This window comes from Nestor notabilis, unplaced genomic scaffold (genome assembly GCF_000696875.1).
Source record: "Nestor notabilis isolate BGI_N333 unplaced genomic scaffold, ASM69687v1 scaffold24110, whole genome shotgun sequence".
NCBI classification, from domain to species: domain Eukaryota; kingdom Metazoa; phylum Chordata; class Aves; order Psittaciformes; family Psittacidae; genus Nestor; species Nestor notabilis.
The window spans coordinates 22,494-41,347 of record NW_009912875.1 but is presented as its reverse complement, the minus strand read 5'-3'; the positions used below and the strand labels follow the sequence as shown (position 1 = coordinate 41,347).

The 18,854-nt window shown below is 43.0% G+C and overlaps 1 protein-coding gene across 1 annotated transcript in view; it reads right to left on the bottom strand.

Moving 5' to 3' along the window:
• The window catches only part of LOC104411320 (short transient receptor potential channel 5), a 61,106-nt gene extending 47,588 nt beyond the window's left edge, over positions 1-13,518 (bottom strand). The window contains exon 1 of the mRNA XM_010021717.1: positions 13,141-13,518. Coding sequence (XP_010020019.1) covers positions 13,141-13,518 — 378 coding nt within the window. The remainder of the gene's footprint in view (positions 1-13,140) is intronic.
• Between the last annotated feature and the right edge of the window lie 5,336 nt (positions 13,519-18,854).

Here is an 18,854-nt window from a genome sequence, read left to right as displayed (position 1 = left end):
CAAGCCACCAAAGCACAGAACAGGAACAGTGTGAACGATAGCTGCTGTGGCCTCTCTTCCATGCCTGGCTGCTCCGAAGACCATGCATTGCCTAAACAATTCATGTCTCGTGGTCAATATTTTTGTTGTCACCTTGCACAGTGCTTTGGTAACCTGCGTCTTCACAAACTGTCTTGTTTTAAAGATGGGGCTATGCAAAGCAAGCCTTGCTCTGAAGGCTGTACTCTGCGTATTATCACTGGAGGGGCAGCAGAGATGACGACAATGCGTTGTAATTGCTGATGTTCCTTCTGCACTACTCTGACAGGCTGAGTTCATGTTTAAATCAGCTGCTTCTGTGTCTTGGGTTAACTTGCAGTGATGGAAGCAGATGAGGAATAAATTATTCTACCCCAGGGCTCTGCTAAGCTCTACCAAGGTTATTTTCATTAAGTGATCTGAATAACATTCTTTTCCATTAACCTCATCACCTGACACAAGCTGTTAAGCTGAGTCCTTCAGAACCTTATCGCCACTACTTGCATGGGAGCATGTGCCTTGTCTGTATTTCATCTTGGTAATGTTCACTTAAGAAATTAACTACCATTAACAAGTGACTGAATGCTTGCTACCATCTTCCTAGACTTAATCCTCATAAAGGTAGGCTGCTTACCACCGCTGCTTCTCTGAATGGTACTGCAGTGAGTGAAAAATCCCCTGTACTTAAAAGATGGGGGGGGAAAGAAACAAGCTTAATGAATTTGAGAAGAAAATGGAGGATTAGCTCACATAAAAGCACTGTGTGGTGTAGCTAAGCTCTCCCCTGAATGAAAAAACAAGTTTTCCAGTAAATACTGCACTGCTGGAAAGAAGCTCTGGATAGGAGGAGTAAGAATCTCTGCTTATGTTAGTAACAGTGCAAGAGGAGCAGAAATACAGAGCAAAAAAACCCCACCTCAAACCTACTACTGAAGACCCAATGGCCTTTTGTAGGTCTTTTAGGAGTTTTACTTTGGACTTAATCTAGTCTGGTGTCTGAGGGCCCCTGGAGCATGTGCTCTAGTTTAGTGTTGTGTAAAAGCAGTGCAGCTCCAGCGCTCTGAGACTGCGCAGCGTTGTGAACTGAAGCACAGTAAACGGGGAGGTTAAGGAGACACAGCTCAGAAACACGCTCCTCAACCAAGCTAAAAGACTAATATGAATATATCTTCTGCCTGCTTCTTACAGACCATGGAAGCTAATATCCAGGTTTAAACACCAGAAGATTTAAAAGCAAGCTATAGTCTTTCTACACCATGTCATCTATCTATGCATATAGAAAGGATGACTGGGTGAGAATAAGCTGTTCTCAGGAAAGGAACTTGCCAGTTAAGTGCAAAGTCTTGAACTCCAAGGAGAGCCTGGCTCTGTCTAATGGCTATTTGGGGATGGTTTCCTGTTTTTAGCTCTACTTATGCTTTTCTGCCCTTCTATACTGACAGTCCTGACTATGGCCTTGTACCCCTACTAGGCTCCCTTCATTCTCAGGTCTCTCCTCAGTGTTCACCTCTACTTGTCCTCACAGCTGCAGTCTCCTCAGAGAACAACTCATCAGTGCTTCAGACCTGATCTGGAAAGAGAGTATCTAGAAAGTAAAGCAAAGACTAACTAAAAGCTCCTTTACTTTCTGAAGTTTTGTTAATCTCTAATTGTAGGTTTCTTGTGTCAGGGGTAGTTTAAATACGTGTCCTGTCTGGCATTGAGAGTGCTTCCACTTTTGCTTGACAGTAACAGTACTTTTACCCATTACAGGTGGAAGGGCTCCATTTTCAAGCCATCTCCATTCCATAAACTAGCACCTCACCTGGACCAGTGTAATAAATTGTAAGTATAACAATAACAGTACATACATTTATCTGCATTATTTTCAGCTTGCATGACTTTTTTATACAACTATATGTTATGAAGTGTTTTAATTGCCAGAACAATGCTTTACTAAACAAAAACAACTCATGCAACCTCACTGGAAAACTTCAAATGTAACATTCATAGAAATGGAAGCCTGGGTAACTTACTGAGCAAGGATTTCCTCTTTTTAGTTTGAGTTTCTGCATGCAGCCCTATGGGGGAAGTGTGTCTGTCTAATGATTTTTGTGCTAAGTGGTCAGAAGGAGCTTTAGCAGCGACTGTGATTTTGCTCAGCATCCTGTGGTACTTTAGCTGCAGCTCTATAAACAGAGCATGAGAGATGGAGTCAGTGTTGCTAGACCATGGGTCAGCCGTGTTGCCAGCAAAAGGGTCCTGAGAAACATCAGTATTGTGACTAGCGTGACCAGTTGAATGCTGCTCCTTGCCTAAACCCATGAACAAGTTCCTTCATTGACAGAACCCCAGAGGCATTTGTTTCCTCCTGCAGGACTTCAGAAAAATGTTATATGCTGCTATGAATTTAAGCATTCATTTTAATTGATGCAGTGGTGCAGGTTTCAATAACCAAGTATCTTAATCAGAGATGCCTTGAGAGACATCTTCTACCAGAGTAATGACAGTATCTATATTAATAGGGAGGTTGTTTTTTTCTCTAAAGAGCAATTAATTGACTGAAATGATGTAATTTGGTTAGTGAAATATGATGAACACCACAAACGGATAACAAAGTAATGGACTTTAAGGGCTTCTGTACTGGTTATGAAGAAGTTTGTAACTCTGGCCTAAAGCACAGGTGGTTATAGAAGTACTTTTGGGCAAGCTCTGCTGTTGTTATTGAAGTACTCCAGTGATTTCAATACAGCTGTCCCAGAATATCCAACTAAAGAAAAAGCTCCCTCTGGTCTAAAATCTGCTCACTGACCTACATGCCTGTAAAGCCAAATGAAGTCTCTGCCCTTCAGACTGATACTGCAAAATGGGGAATATTAGTACCTTTTAGTGCCTTGTAGCAAGCAGAATTCGGATACAAGTTTACCAGATGGAACATAGTAACACTGAAACAGGTATCTTTGATCAAAAACCAGCATGATGTGATGCATTCTTTTCCTGCTGAAATAATGTGAAAAATTAGGTTTGTGATATCTGTATAATCAAACTTTTTTCCTCTGGTACCAATAAACAAAAGCAAAATACAGATACACCTGCTCTAGATTCTTCAAGTTTTAATTTAGCTGCTTATCCATGTGTTTGAAAATGGAGGCAGACCCAAGGGATTAGTTTTCAGAGCTGAAATGAAACCTAGTGCATCTGACAGTGGCAGAACTGCACCCGAGCTTGTGCTCAGCCATGTGTTTAGGAAATGCAGCACAGCCAGAAAGATTGTCAAAAGATGTCATCATTTGTGGTTGATGCTATATAATAACTTCTCTTTTGTTGGGGATTAAAAAAGAGGAATCCAGAGCGAAGCCTTCAGAAGGAAAGGATTTTGTAAATATGCATTTAAATGGCCTGTGGCAACTTGTTCCAGACAGAGCACTTTCTCCTCTAAGCCACTCTCCCTTTCTGATGCGGGTAGAGGAAATAAGATGAGGCACTTGAGGATGAAATGAAGAAAGAGCACAATGCGCGTGGAGTTTATTCTCCACGTCACAGAGGGATGCTGTTAAAGACTTAGCTTGTGTTTGAACCTCTTGTATTTAAATGAAGTGCAGTCTTGAGGTCTGCTCTGCCTTAAATTCTCCTGTCTTGCTCCAGCTAAGAACTACTGAACCCAGCAGGAAGAGGGACTAGTGGGTGCCTACCGTTGCCTAGAGAAACAAGACCAGTGTTGTGCCGTGAGCAATTGCACCCTCTCCTGGTTGTGACTCTGTAAGAGCAGTTGAGAAAGTCACTGTAGTCACAACTTACATGTTATGGCACGTTATCTCTATGATATGACCAGTTATCAAATGAATCTTGGTTTTATATGCTTATGTAGCCTGGGGCTAGTGAATGACCCTTGTCCAGTAAACAAACAAGGGACAAAAGTTTGGGGCTGTTACAAATCCAGATGTTAAGTGGCATAAGTGACATCAGAACCTGGCTCACAGCATGTTACGGATCTACCAGAGCCTTGCCAAAGTACAGAGATTCTCTGGCTGCTCTGGATCTGTTTCCTGAGACCCTCTGATACCATCTCAGGTGTAAGCCTGGTATTGCTGGCATGAAAGTAAATCCAGTTGTCTTGTGCAGCTTGGATAGGCAGACTAGTTCATACATGCCTGAAGCTGGGGTTTTTTTTCCCCATTTGGAAATATAAAATGCTGTTTGTTCATTTTTCACCTTCATATCGTTTTAAGACTTACTCTGTGATAGGAGTAGCTGCTTTGAGTTAAAATAAAAGCTAACTCCTAAACATTTTTCACGGTTTTAAGTTTGGAAATGCATTTTGTTAAAAAGCTTACTTAATCCAGTCCAGTCCTTAATGACATTTAAGGCCTTGGAATGTCATCCAGGTTTTTAATTTTATCTGGTCTCTGTATTTTCTATTCTTAATGGTAACAAGGACAAGATGTGCTAATATAGGCTAATAATCATGCTATCTATAGTCTTCTATGTCATCTTTATACATAAAATGTGCCTATTACCTGTTATTTATTACTGTGTATGGATGAGAGATGTTTCATTAAGTTTAGGTGAGGTAATATGTTGCTAAAAGGGCTTGAAAAGGGAAGGCTTTTTGCTTGGGAGAAGTGGGGTCGTGTTCCTATTCAATCGCACGCCTTCGAAAAAAGAATGAGATTAAACCATCAGACAACATCACAGGGAGGAGCAAGTGACTGCATCTGGTGCCAGCCCAGCGCTGTCTGATGCTGCACAAACCCATCTTGATGCTCACAAACCAGGGGGCTGCATTTCTCCCCATTCTGACTATTAAGCTGTGCTTTTGGCATTCTGATGCTAACCAAGAAGACACTGTGGCTTCCAAAAAGATCTCTGAGTTTGTGATAGCAAAGAAATGACAATCTAGACAGATGGCAGGGTCTCACATGAGAATGAAATCTGTGTGGTTGTGATCTTCCTTTATTGTTACCACTCAGGCACTGACTGTTTCTTATTTCTGATGCTAACACACACACCCCCATTGCCACCAAAAGACAGTCCATCACAGGGATAAACAAGCCATAAAGGTCCCGTTCTGTTTTGCAAACCGAAGCACAGCTCTATTCAACAGCCAGATAAGGACTAGGAGACTTCTACTAAACCATCCTGCAATTTCTTATGGATCCCACAGCTTTGTTTTGGAGGAGCCTGTAATTCATGTTCAATTTCCTCATACAAAGAAGCTTCCCTTGGAAAACGGGTTGCAACTACTGCACCAGGCAGACTTTCCTGCACTTTTGTATCAGTGAATCTAGATAGCCAAGTCAAAATCCCTTTCTGGGTTTCAGAAGTCATACAGACCAGAGGCAAAACCATGTGTTCCGTGATGTAAGGGAGCAGCTGATGCTGAAATTAGGGCTTATGAGCAAAGGGTGGTGAATAAACAAGGCACATGCATGGATGCTGCACAATGAAATATGGGGTTTTGAAACTTAACAGCTTCATCAACAGATCAATAGAGAGCCCAAAGCAGGCAAGTGCTAAGATCGCTCCCACAAACTGATACAGATAATTCCCTGGGAAGCACCTTGTATAACAGTGCATTCCCAACTTCTCCACCTGCCTAGATGTTAAATTGAAAGCATGACATGTTTGTGCACGTTGTAATGCAATTCTTGTCCTGACACCACCAGCTCTCCTAGGAACTAATAATAAACTTCATGATGGCCTGGGAGAAGAGGCCAGTGACTTCTTTACCACTGTCAGGTGTCTGGCAGCTGGCACTGCAGCCTGTGAGCCCTAGCTCCAATGCTACTCATTAGGCCTACACGATACATCACCCCAGTTCTTCATTCTGCCTCACACCTCCTTCTCAAGCATTTAAGATTATTTAGGCAGGAAGGCAGTGGGGAGAGAGGAAAGAAATTCCCAGTTAAATGTAATCATTAACTGAAGTGGTCTTTGATTTCTCTGTTGCTTAGTTTAATTAGATGGGATTCATTCCGAAGGCAGCCGCCAATGTCAAAGGCATGTTAACTGTAGCTGTGAATTATTACTGCATCAATAACAATAATGAAAAGCTTGGATGCAAGCAGAGCCATTAGTCTTTGGAGCTGTAACAACTAGTTTTCTGTTTTCAGACACAATCTTTCTCCTTAGTGTGCCTTTCAAATATTTTTGTACTGAGAACTTAGGGCCAGTTTTTCTCAACTGCTTCTATTCTTCAGAACCTGTGTTTTTATCTAACCAGGTTCAGCCTTCCCTTTTCACTGTGGACCTCTTGTATTAACATGGAAATGGCTGGTTTGAGTCATACCAAAGGGCATGGTATCTACTGAGTCACACCACTCAGCCTGTTACCCTCTCTTAGCCCCTGACAGCAGGAATTCAAGGACAACAGGTCATGCCTATAGAATTCCTTGATACAGGTGCCAGATGTCAGCAGCATCTTCCTGAATTAGCCAAACTTTTTAAACTCAAGGAAAACCACAAATACTGCTGGTATGCAATGGTCAGAGCTGCAGAAGGGCTACACAGGTCTGCTTGCTCTTTGGGCTTGCTTTGATCACTTAGCTGTACTTCACACCTCTGTAATGCTCCCTGCTTTATGTATCTATTACCACCATGTAAGCAAGACTTATTTGTTCACCCTGTGTACGGGCAGTGCCCCCACATCCATCCTCAGCTCCTAGGCTAGGAGCTAGTGCTGGAAGGCTTAGCAATTACAACTGGGAAATCCACAAGTCTCTCCTCGGATAATGAGACAGGATAATGCCTCTCACAGCTACAAGCCCCTGGTCCTGCCGCAGGGTACCTCTGTGCATTTGCCTGCAGATGAGACATGCCAGGGCACGAGGAACACCAACTGCTTCTAAAACTCTTCTCTCCAATTGCCTGCAGAATCTGCCTTTTATGCCATAAGATATCTCACAACTGATCTGTTGCTTCTGACTTAAAAAGTCCTGTCAGTGATAGCACAGGGCTGACAATGCTGGTAATGAGCCTGTACATCTAATAAGGATCAGCAAGTCTGCAGAAATGAAGGGCTGTTGGTGGTAAGAGCTAAACTTTGCACTGGACTCTGCATATTAAGAACCCTATGTGAGTATGAAAACTAAACTAAACCACATTGGATTAAGAAAGTTACTGGACTTGGGCAAGAATAAAATGGTTTAATGCAACATACAACTTCTGGTTCACAAAAGATTGTCTCCAGGCTGTTATTCTATCGTGTTTACACAAAGATTAAGGCAGATTTTCACTCATCAGCTCATCTGGAAAAGGATTTTTTGTGGTCAAATTTTAAGTTCACTAATCTATCAAGTGCAGCACTTTCCACCAGCACGTATCTGAGGATTAACAACTAAGACTGAAAACTTGCCTTTTATTCTCTGTTGTTTCCTCTTCACAGCCATATTCTTTATTTCTGTAAAGCTCCTTCTTTTGGAAGCCAGATGGACAGGTATCTGTTGAGATCTCACTGATTCAGGCCTCTGGTCCACCAAAACAAACTGAATCACATTCATAAATACTGAGATCCCTTTTCTTTTTCCTCTCATTATTGAGAAATTGCATTTGTAGTCCCATCTGTGAACCAGATTAATTTGGAGCCATCTGCCATGAGCAAATTGCTAATTTTGGCAGATAGCAGAGAGATGCTAGTATCATCCTTATGTAAACATTTGATGTCAGCTCCAATTGTTGTGAAGAAAACAGCTACCCGTAAAGGTGCTTATGGCTACACCATGAAGGTGCAGGAACTCAGATGACTGATAACAGCTTCTTAAAGGACAGAAAGAGGGCTCAGCAGTCAGCACAGACCGTGTCTGGCGTGCTGCAAACACATCCACTGTAGCAAGGCAAAAACTGATGTGAGAGAGATCTGTGCAAACTGAACGTGCTGCCCTGAGAGCTGTGATCGTGTTTAGAGGAGAACCAGGACCACTTCACTGAACTCACACAAGTGCTGCTAAGAAAATGCCCCTGAAGAACTCACCTGGAGTCAGAGGGAAAACTTGTACTGATTTTAGTGGTCTTCAAAATGCATAATGATGATTTTACTAATGACAAATGGAAACGGAACCAAATAGGGAGGAAAATGTGAGTTTTGAGACCTGTATTTCCTGTTCTTTGCTGGTGCAGTTTAGGTGCAGACTCCAGCCTGGCTGAACACACAACCCACTGTCTTGATATTTGTATACTAGAAAATATTCTGATGTGACTTTTAGCAGGGAAAAACAAAAAAGCCAAACCTCAAAGATTGAATAGGTTGGGAGACAGAAGATTTTACTAAAAAACCCAATTTGCTCAATTGGCTTCACATATCCATTCCCTTGCTTCTACAGTAGTCATGGGCCAAAAAAACTAAAGAATTAATTTGAAGTTCTCTCTTAATTCCAATCCCATAGGACCCCAGCCAGATCTCTGGCTTTGACATGTACCAAGAAGTCCCATTTTGCCACTGTAAACTCTGCAGTTTAACATTCCTACCCTATAAGAGATGAGCCACCTGATTCAATAAGCTTGGTCTAAAGTAAATGCTGCATCTGCGTGTGCTGAGTTTTACTGTTTCCAACCCAGTCTCAGTCTTTTTGATAGTTATTCCGTGGTTTGTCTTATTTAAATGAAATGATACTCATGGTGTGGAAGACCTGAGTACGGATTGCCGTGCCAACAGTCTGCAGTACACATATACTACTCTTCTGCCTCTGTGCAGTACAACATCAGCCTGCTCACTGTGCCAAAAAGCAGACTATAACTATCAAAGCACCAGATTAAGCTCACTTTTCTTTTCTAGAGAATACATATTCACTGAGTACAAATCTCCTCAGGAAAAGCACCACCTGCACACCCTCCAGGTGCCATGAATATTAGTTTGCTTTGTTGTTTCTCTTAATATTCATGAACAGGCTGCTTACTTTCCAAATGTCTGTCATCTCTTTGGGGGAAAACAAACTATCCTATGATTTAAGTGACCAATCAGCGATACGAAGTGAGTGGCCAAAGCAAACTGATTTAAAATAGAAGCTTGGGGGATTAACTGCAGTAAATTATGTAACGTTTGGAAATAACAAGTGAGCTTGTAGAAATCACAGACCCAGAAAAGCTCTTTTGTTACTTAATCTAGTTTGAGCAGATAATTGAGCTTTCCTTTATTTCCCTGATAATTCAGCTCCCGGTGCTGGGCCACGTCCAAACCATGTCCCATGGAGGTCAGCAAAGCTCCTACCTGCACTGTGGTGGGTGAGCAGGGCTGTCGCAGCACTGCATGCTCTACCAGCAGGCATCTTCCACTGCACCCTGGACCACACTTGCACACTGACAGTACAAAACAAACAGTGAGAGTGCACCTCAGGGTGCTGTGGCGTATCTGAGGAGAGGTTAGCTCTGATCTGAAGAAGAGAATGGGTCCTTTAAAGCCTGGGAGAGAAGCACACCAGCACACCTCTATGGTCTTCCCATTGTAGCAAAAGTAAGATGCTTGCACCATGATGACTCTCACTGACCCCAAAATCTCCCAGAGGTGACAGCATCTTTCAAAGCAGCTCTAATATTATTACCTATAGAGTTATTTTGGCTGTAACTCATGAAGTCTTCTCCCCAGCATTACCAAGGGACTCACAGATCAGTACACAAAAGCGTGGCTTTAAATTGTCAGGACCAAGCACAATAGATTTGAGGAGAAAAGTTCTTAAAATAGCCTTGTGAACCTCACTTGGAGGTAAACCTAAAAGGAAACTCATCTCGAGCACATCACTGTCCAGCACACTCACCTATCATGTGCCTTTAGAGAGAGGTGGTTCATGCTCCTGGCTCTCATACGCTCCACATGTAAACAGAGTAATTTCTTCCTCTCCCAAGACACCCCTGACACGCATGGCTGCAGTGCAGGAGAAGCTGTTGTTATAGTTACTGGCTATGACTTGCCCTGCCATTAGCATGGTATTTTCAGTAAATGGTGCTTAAACAGCAGTTGAGCACAGGTTTGTAGAATAATGACTGCCTACATTCACAATAACATGACACAAGCATCTCTGCCGCCCGATCTCTTCATCCACTTCTCCCTCTCCCTTATATTGTGATTCTCTTACATAAGGAACACAACAAAGGTCACTTGCTACATTTACTTCTGCTCCCCAGAAAGGTCATCATACAGGGGAAAGCAGAGCTCTTCTCCTCAGGCAGCTCTCAAGTGACAGGTATGGAACACCCAGGACACATCATCTTTTAGAGACACTGGCTGGTGAGCAAAACTGCTTTGCAGGTCAAGTCTGTACCATGGTCTTCTGCCTCGGTTTGGGTGTATCTTTTGCTAACTAGACCCCGTCACTATAGCCACACAAGAGGCTGGCATAATGCAACCTGGTACCTTTTCAGTCAGATTGTGGTAGGACGATGAAGTTGTAGGAATAAGCAAAGATACATGCCCATAAAATGGATTATGCTGAATGATGCTACTCAGCTGCTTTTGAGATGCAAAGACAACAATTAACTGAGCTGACGTGAACAGACGCAAATAGGAACAGCTCTTCATGCCTGGCACAGAAATGAGACTTTGGTATAGAGGCAAATAATAACCTCTCAGAGGCAGACAGCAGGAAAATGGGAGCTAACAAGGTTTCACAGCCCCCAGACTCAGATGAATGAAGGCGATGTATTGAACATTTAAAAGAGAACAATCAGAAGATGCTGCTTTTGCATCTTTGCCTGGAGTGCAGCAGAGACAGACAGACAACCCCTAATTGGAAACAGGCTGCTGCATGTGAGTCAAGGAGCTGCCTTCACATGGGTTTGTTCAGGCAAACTGAACCTTGTGTACATTTGATGAATAGATTATACTCACCCTTATATATAAGAAGTGCTGCGACACTATCTTACCAATTTCTTGGACAGACATAAACTGTTCCAGGAAGTGTGAATTTTTGGCACTACTTGACCAAAAAAGCAGTTTTCCTACATGTTTTAGAATGTGTAAGTAGCTGATTAGGACAAAACTTTGCTAATCTGATTTATCAGGAGCTTTTTGTGAAAGCAGTTAGGTATGGGATTCCCAAAAGACTTTCTGAGACAGGGTCAAGCAAAGATAGTTGCTGAATGTATATCAACACTGCTTTGGAATTAGCAACTTGTGTTCAGAACCCCCTCCTATATTAGCCTTGTGATTTGACAAGCTAACCAACTTTGTCCCAACTTTGCCTAACTAAGCACTTAATTCCATTTAATGTTTTATCACTATATATATAAATATGATTTCATATACACTATGAAATAAATGTTAATTATCATCACTGCGTCAGTGAAACTGCTGAAACGGAAGTCCCATCCTGCAGCCCTTTACCTGCAAATGCTTCCTGCAGTCTACTGAAGAGCCTGAACTGCAGCCAGGGAAGTTAATCCCAGTGTGTACATAGGATCTTGCATCAAGCCAGTACTAGCCTAAAACATACTGATGAAATCTGCTCTAGTAACAAACCTTGTAAATAAAGCTGAAACTGGCACCGCAGCTCTTCTCCCACACACATTCTCCTTCAAGTTGTAAACTGTGCAGTAGATACAAACCTAGCTGCAGAGGGATGGCTGCACACTGGCAGGGAGAAAAATGAACCAGACCTGCTATGAAATGTATCATTGAACTAGGGATGCTGGAGCTCAATTTCAGCTGCAATAAATCAGCTTTATTTCACGGTCCTCTGTCTCTGTCCAGTTAAGCCAGCAAGGCTGTGAGTTTCAGTGGACAAAAGTTTTGCTATCCAAGAGATCTTACCCTTAGAGAAAGCCACATGAATCTCATCACTTGTTTTCCACCACGTTTCAGGAGAAACTTGCCATTAAGCTGCATTAATTACTGGCAGTTCCTCATGCTACTGAAAAAAACCCTCTTCTATTCTGCTTTCGACCCCGTTGGCCTATAGGGTGGTCAAACTTTCTAGACCAAGGAAAAAATGGCTCATTCTCCATGTATGATCCGTATTTTGCTACTTACATTTTGTCAGACTAAAAACCTAGTACTAACATTTCAATTTTTAGGTCTGATAGAAGAGATTCTTTGTATCTCTTGTGCTTAAACCACACATTAGAATCCCATTGCTATAGCACGCAGAATCCTGCTGTTTCCAAGTATTAAGCTGAGCACTTTTGAATATTGTAAACGTTGACCCTTAATTTTTGCTTTGGCTGCATGAAATTACTATTGAAAAACTATGTGCTAAGGGGCTTATCCATTGAAAACATTTTCCTCTATGATGGATTGGTGTTAATCATTTTCTTCTTTCACACACAGAGGGATGTGTTCCAGTGGCCTTCAAAATGAGCCTTGATATATAAGGATTATTCAGGTTTTGAATGCGCCTTTCTAAGTAGTGAACATGCAGAAATTGTCAGTGGTCAGTAATGTATATAAGCTATTCTAGGTATTGGCAGTAAGCACCTGCAAATAAAAGGAGCAAAAGAAGTACAAAGAAAAGGAAAGTTAGGGACAGTGGTATTTGACACCTGAAATGACAGGATTCAGACATTGTGGGTTTTCACAAAGACCCTTCTGTAAGTTCCTGATGGCTTGTAGCTAAGGATCCTTCCTCCAAGTCACAGTTGTTCACTGCTCAGATAGGGAGCTGCTTAGCTCATGCTGTAATGTTATGTACTGCCCCAGCATTTCTGAACTGGAGCTCGTTGGAGATGGAGACCAAGATGATATGTCTATACCATGGCTAAGTACTGAAACCTAGCAGACTGCTTTCTTGCTTACAGTTATTTATAAGCTTGTGTGCTTTCAGGATTTACTTAGGAAAACCAACTGCACTTAATACCAGAACAACAGCATGGCAATAGTTCATATTTATAGATTGTAATATAATTTCAGACAGCCCCAAATTCCTTTATAAAGTGTGTGTCTATAAATCAACCTATAAATCAGTATATTCACAAACACTGTAAGACTGAAAAGAACACTCAGTGAAATTGAAAATGCTCAGCATTTAAGTCAGGCAGAACATAGTTTGCTCAGGCTGGAAAGTTATCATCCAAAAGGACTGCCCGTGTCTACTCCGGGCATTTAAAGCAATGAACCTATAAGGACTTTGTTTCCTGACTCCTGCACAGCACCTCTCTGTGCAGCACCACTTCCCTAATGCAGGATAATACCTTAAAACTGCACTGGAACACTCCACTAACCTGTTTTTCACCACTTGGCTTCCTGTAATTCAGCAGCAGCTCCACAGCTCCCACCACCTCTTTCCGTATCGCGTACAGCAGAGCATCTCCGACGTACACACTGTGGCTCAAAAGCAACTCCATGATCTCCAGATTTTCATTCTCTATGGCTATTAAAAGGGCACTGCGACCAAGAGGATCCATACAGTTAATGTTGATGTTGTAGTAGATCTCTGCCTCTTGCAAGGCATGTTTCACACTGGCATAGTCCCCCTTCTCCACAGCACTGAGGTAGGCCTTCTCCTCCGCCGAGAGCTCTGCCTCTGCTCGCACGATCTGTAGTGGGATCCGGTCTCTGTATGGTGAGTAGTTTACCTTTTTGTAGTATAGCTGGGCCATTGTTCATAGTGACCGGGCAACCTAGGGGTGAAGAAGAAGTATGCATGAGTAACAAAACAAACAAGCAACCCCTGTTCTTCATAGGGTACAAAGTGCCAAAGGTCCATCGTGGTAAAAGCTTTCGATGCCTTCTTAAGCTGTGTCATTCTCCACTCATTCCCCCTGAGCAATCCCACATTAAAAGGCCACCTGAAAAAATGAAGGTTACACTGCTGCTCAGAAGAGGCACACAGAACAGCAGACAGTGTATTTTTAAACCTGGTTTAAACGCGACGCTATTGATGTCTCTTATCAGAACCATGACCTTGCTGTTTATGGATAATCTATCACATCTGCAAATAGGTGGACTCCTCATCTTTGCTTCATTTCCTGCTCAACATTTTTCTTACTTCCCTCCTTTTTTGTTGCTGAATCAGGTCCTCGGCATCTCTGAGCTGTCAGTCATGGGAGCTGCTGATTTGCCTCCTCCTATTTACAGTAATAAGGTTTGTTTTGATTATTTTTGCTGATTCTTCTCTGCTTCCATCCCTTAAAATAGGTTTTCATGTTTCCCTAATGCTTAGTCTTCGATTAGGTCACGGTCTTATTTTTAAAGCTTGTATGTTTTTAAGCATATTTTGTCACTCTCCTCTTTTATAAATAGGACCTAAAGACAGGCTGATGTGAAAAGCCACCACCCTTGCTCTTCAGAGGCAGTGGTGGTGTTTATGGTCTAGGAAAACAAGAAGCAAATCCTGCCTTGGAACAAGTGTAGCAAACTACATGAATTACCGTCTCTTCCCATGGCTCAAAGAGCCTAGCAGGTGACAGAAGTCATAGGAAACATGGGCTGCACAGCTACTCACACATCAGCAAGAAAAGAGCTATGCTCATCTACTTCTGTTTGGCACCAGTAACTCACACCAAATCCAGGGCCAGGGGACACCAGCAGCTATTAACTAATTGGATGACTTATTTCATGCCCAAAGCTCAATAGTTTCCTGCAGCAAATTAACCAGAGTTTTGTTCCATTTAGCGCCCTATCCAGGAGAAAGAGGAGGTTTTGATAAAGAGATAAGGAGGAGGAAGAGCCTGAGGTTCAGGTGCTGCGCCATGAGTGCGACACCGTGTTTTTCCCATCCCACCACATGCCATAAGGCAACTGCCTTCAGCAGAGACAATCTGCATTTTGCCTTCAGCTCCAGCGTGCTGGGCCTGGTGCAGCAGCAGTGGGTGGATCTGAGCTCCAGCCCAGCTGACACTGCAGCCGGTGGGTGGTTGTAGCACACAGCAAAGCTACATCTGCGAATTTCCTGGGGAGCCAGAGATCTGGAACAACGAGTTTGGCATCTCAAGAAATGTGCTGTATCCCGGCACCCTACAAGTACGAGGAAAGTTTTTGTTTGTTACACTTCCAGAGTTGCAGCTCTCTGCACATATGCTTCAAGCTGAAGACACACAGAAAAGTGTTAAGAGGCAGGAGGGTCTATCTTCTGAATAGAAGCGATCACAAATACATCTGTGTTCCGTGGTTATGCTGCTGAAGCTTTTAGAACCAAGGAACAATCCCGAGTGACTTAGGAGCTCAAAGTCTCAATCAGCCACAAGTAGTAGCCAACTACTCTGATCTTCAAAAGGACTAAGGTTCACTCTTCATATTTTGGTTTTGAAACTGTTATCCCTGCGGGGTCTGGGCAATTCCCACTGAAATACTGATGAGACACAAAAGGATGCAGAATGAGCCTGACAACAAGTGAGACCAAAGAGATCTTTGGGAAAATAAGGCGAAGCCCAAATGGGAAGGGAAATTTTGTCCTCGTGACAATCTGGCTCACTGGAGAGGGAACACCAACCAGTGGGACTGGCAGCAGAGGACAGTAGCCACTGTGTGGAGATCTTCAGGAAGGAAGCTATTGGCTCCAGAAACCCCAAGGGATTCTGGTGACAAGTGAAGCTGCTGAAGTGGAACTGAGTGTTTTTCACTGCTCTTCAGTTTAATTGAGTGTTTTGTAGATGGTGAGTAACATTTGGAATGAGTTAGAACAAATGTCACCTTATGAAACGTCACGCTAGAATTGGATCCTTTTCCTTTCCAACAATTCTGGAGAAAGAAAGCTTCAGATATCTCAACTTCTCAGTGAGATCTCATCTCCCACTACAACCCCAATCCAAGAAAGCATTTTGATAATACTTCAAGCACATAGGAAGCCTTAAAGCCAAACAGGAAAGACTCACAAAAGGAACTGTTTGCCCTGAATAGTGATAGGACAAGGGGGAATGGCTTTAACCTGCCAGAGGGGAGACTGAGATGAGTTCTTAGGCAGAAGCTCTTCCTTGTGAGGGTGCTGAGGCGCTGGCACAGGGTGCCCAGAGAAGCTGTGGCTGCCCCATCCCTGGCAGTGTTCAAGGCCAGGTTGGACACAGGGGCTTGGAGCAACCTGCTCTAGTGGAAGGTGTCCCTGCCTGGGGCAGGGGTTGGAGCTGGATGAGATTTAAGATCCCTTCCAACCCAACCCATTCCATGATTCTATGAATTCTTCTCATGCCATAATCCGCCCAGCCTAACAAACATGCACTGCTGACTGGATTTGGAAATGATGGCATGTAGTATCAAAACAAACACATGTCTGCCTGGATTATACGGAAGATTTCAGTGAAACCTTTAGCTGAGCCACCCCTCTGCCTGAGATCCAGCACAATTACTGATGGACCTTCCAAAGCTGGTGTCTTTCTCTTCCAAAACTGGCTAACAGAGCATCAGTCAAGCATGTGGGTGAAACAAATGAGGCCAAGGATCACAGGTCTCTAGCTGTTGCTTCAAAGTACCACCAGTCTCCTGGAGGCAGCATCTCTTGGTGAAACAGATAATCTAGTAGCCCATAGCCCCAGATAGACCATATGTGTCCCAGAGCAGTACTGTCTCCTGCTTAACATTTAAAAAGCTGCATAAATATTGATGAAATCCAGGTAAGAAAAGGGGCTGGCAATTCATAGGTGCTCAGAGAGAAGCAGCAATGACGTACTTGAAAGGTAACAAAAATAGAAACACAGTCACATTAAAATTTTGGAATCAGTGCAGAAAGCCTGAAAACACCCATTTTCCATCTGAATTCTCTTCACAGAGGGATTTTCTGCTACTTGAGTTAATATTTGGGGCAAGGAAACATTTTTCCAGTCTATGCCTGATTACTGATGCATCAAACAATATCTAATGACTGGCTAATGCAGTGGTGATACCTGCAGCACAAACAGGCATAGAAAAACTAAGAGAACCACGTAACAAACCACACAAGGGTAAGAGGACTTACCACTCAATTTGTACTCTACCACCTCTCTCCAGTTGGGTCACCCTTCCTCCTGAGTCCAAATCTTCAAACCATTTCAGCCTGACACTACTTCTATGTTGCCTGGCACAGAAATGAGAACTTTAGCCCCTGAGAAGCAGCCATACCTGGCAGAAACAGCTTGTCTGGTTTGGGGAAGGAAGGTTTCCAGACACATTACTTTGTCTAATAACACAAAATGGGTTTTCTATCCCATTTCCCAAATTTGTCTGCATCTCCCAGCACTCAGTTCAGATGTAGTTAATCCCTGCATCAACGGGGCCACTTTTTTCAGTCTGAAGAGTGAAACGGCATCACAGCTGCTACAGGTGGGTTTGTTGGGATCTCTGCCTGCTTTTGGATTCAACTCTTGGGCTGGACGTGTTACAATCACAAGGGAATGGTCTGACTTCGGTCAAGGGCTGAAAACAATGGATTTTGCTAAAAACTAAGAAGTGGCTTTATACATGTCACTGTCTGTATGAAATCTACTGTAGGCACTCTACAGACACTGCACCGTTCTCAGTGCCCTTGCATTGATTCTCCCACCCTGGATCATGACCTGATGCCAAATGATCATCACAGTGATGCATCATGCCCAGGTGAACCAGAGGTCGCTTCAGCACAACAGCAAGAACAAAAATTAGCTTTCCTTTCTTACGCTTCTTGTCAGAGAGAACAACGTGCAAAGTTTAGAGCAATGTGTGGTAGCACAGGAAAAGGCAAAGGGGAGGCAGCCTGAGCGATGCCTAAGAACCAGTGAGGAGAGGGCAAGGAGAAAGAAGAGCAGGGGAGCAGCACTGAATAATAGCCATTAGAGCTGTGGCTAATGCAGACAGACAGGCAAAGGTCACTCAGCAGCACTGCCTTTTGTCACTAGATATTTAATGAGTTTCAACTACACATTTATTTTTCAGGATCTGTTAAACCATCTTTATTTCCCACTTCACATGCACAGCGCACTCCCACGTGCCACTATCTCATGGGAATCTGAATGACCTGTAGGAAATGGGATGAGTATAACTGGAAAGGTGGGAGCAAGTGCTGCTTCCCATCCATGTAGTCCCACTATAAAATAGCACCTTCCTGGCTTTTATCTGCTTTTCTCATCGTTTGACTTTTCACAATGCTGAGTAAGAGGTGGAAAAGCACCACTGCTCTGGTTGCTGAGCTCCCTGTGAAATGGGAGCAGCAAAGACTGGTAGAGGGTTTGCATTTAAATATTGGAGCTTATCGCTCCCAGCTAATGTGAGCATCTGGCTACCTGAGGAACAAATCAAATCCTGGATCTTGAACACGAGCCCAACAGACAAGAGCTACCTTTCCCACTTGATGGGACGCAGTATGAGCAGCCGACTCACATCACACATTAGAGCAGACAACAAAACACCCCATCTGCCAAATTGCAAATAGAGAGGTTGGTTGTTCCCTCCTACTGGCGATTCACTCTGACACATGTTGGCAAAACTGTGTGTGTGGCTTTAAATGTCACTACATCTTCTGTCTCAGATCTGCAGAAGGGTTTATGTGCTGGAAAGCCTGCCTGAATTGTCTAGTTGTATCAGCCCAATAAACGAACTGGTCTCTGGCAACACATCTCCACCGCTTCCTTCCATCCTCTTGCCAAAGCTATTTTTAATTTTTGGTATTTCAGGGTATTTTCCTCATCTTGCATTTCTAATCTGGATTTTGGGTCTGGAAATCATGGACCACGACTGCTAAAACAGCCTGACTCTTTCATCATGCTCAGAGGCAGGTTGTATGCTCAGTAATATTGATCTTTCTTTAAGAAGCTTATAAACCTGAGTTATGAAATAGTCCAGAAGGGCCACTTAGTTAAATAATATTACATGTAGTTAATGGACCAATTGAATTTGTGACTGGATCCTTCTTTTAAGTGCCCTAGATCTTATTTACTAACAATGCCTGACTAAGCTTACACCTCCCACAGTCTGAGGAAATAAAACTGACTTTGCAACATCCTGCAATTCCTTTTCTTCTGCAAAGATACCCTCTTGTTCCAGAAAACTGCCT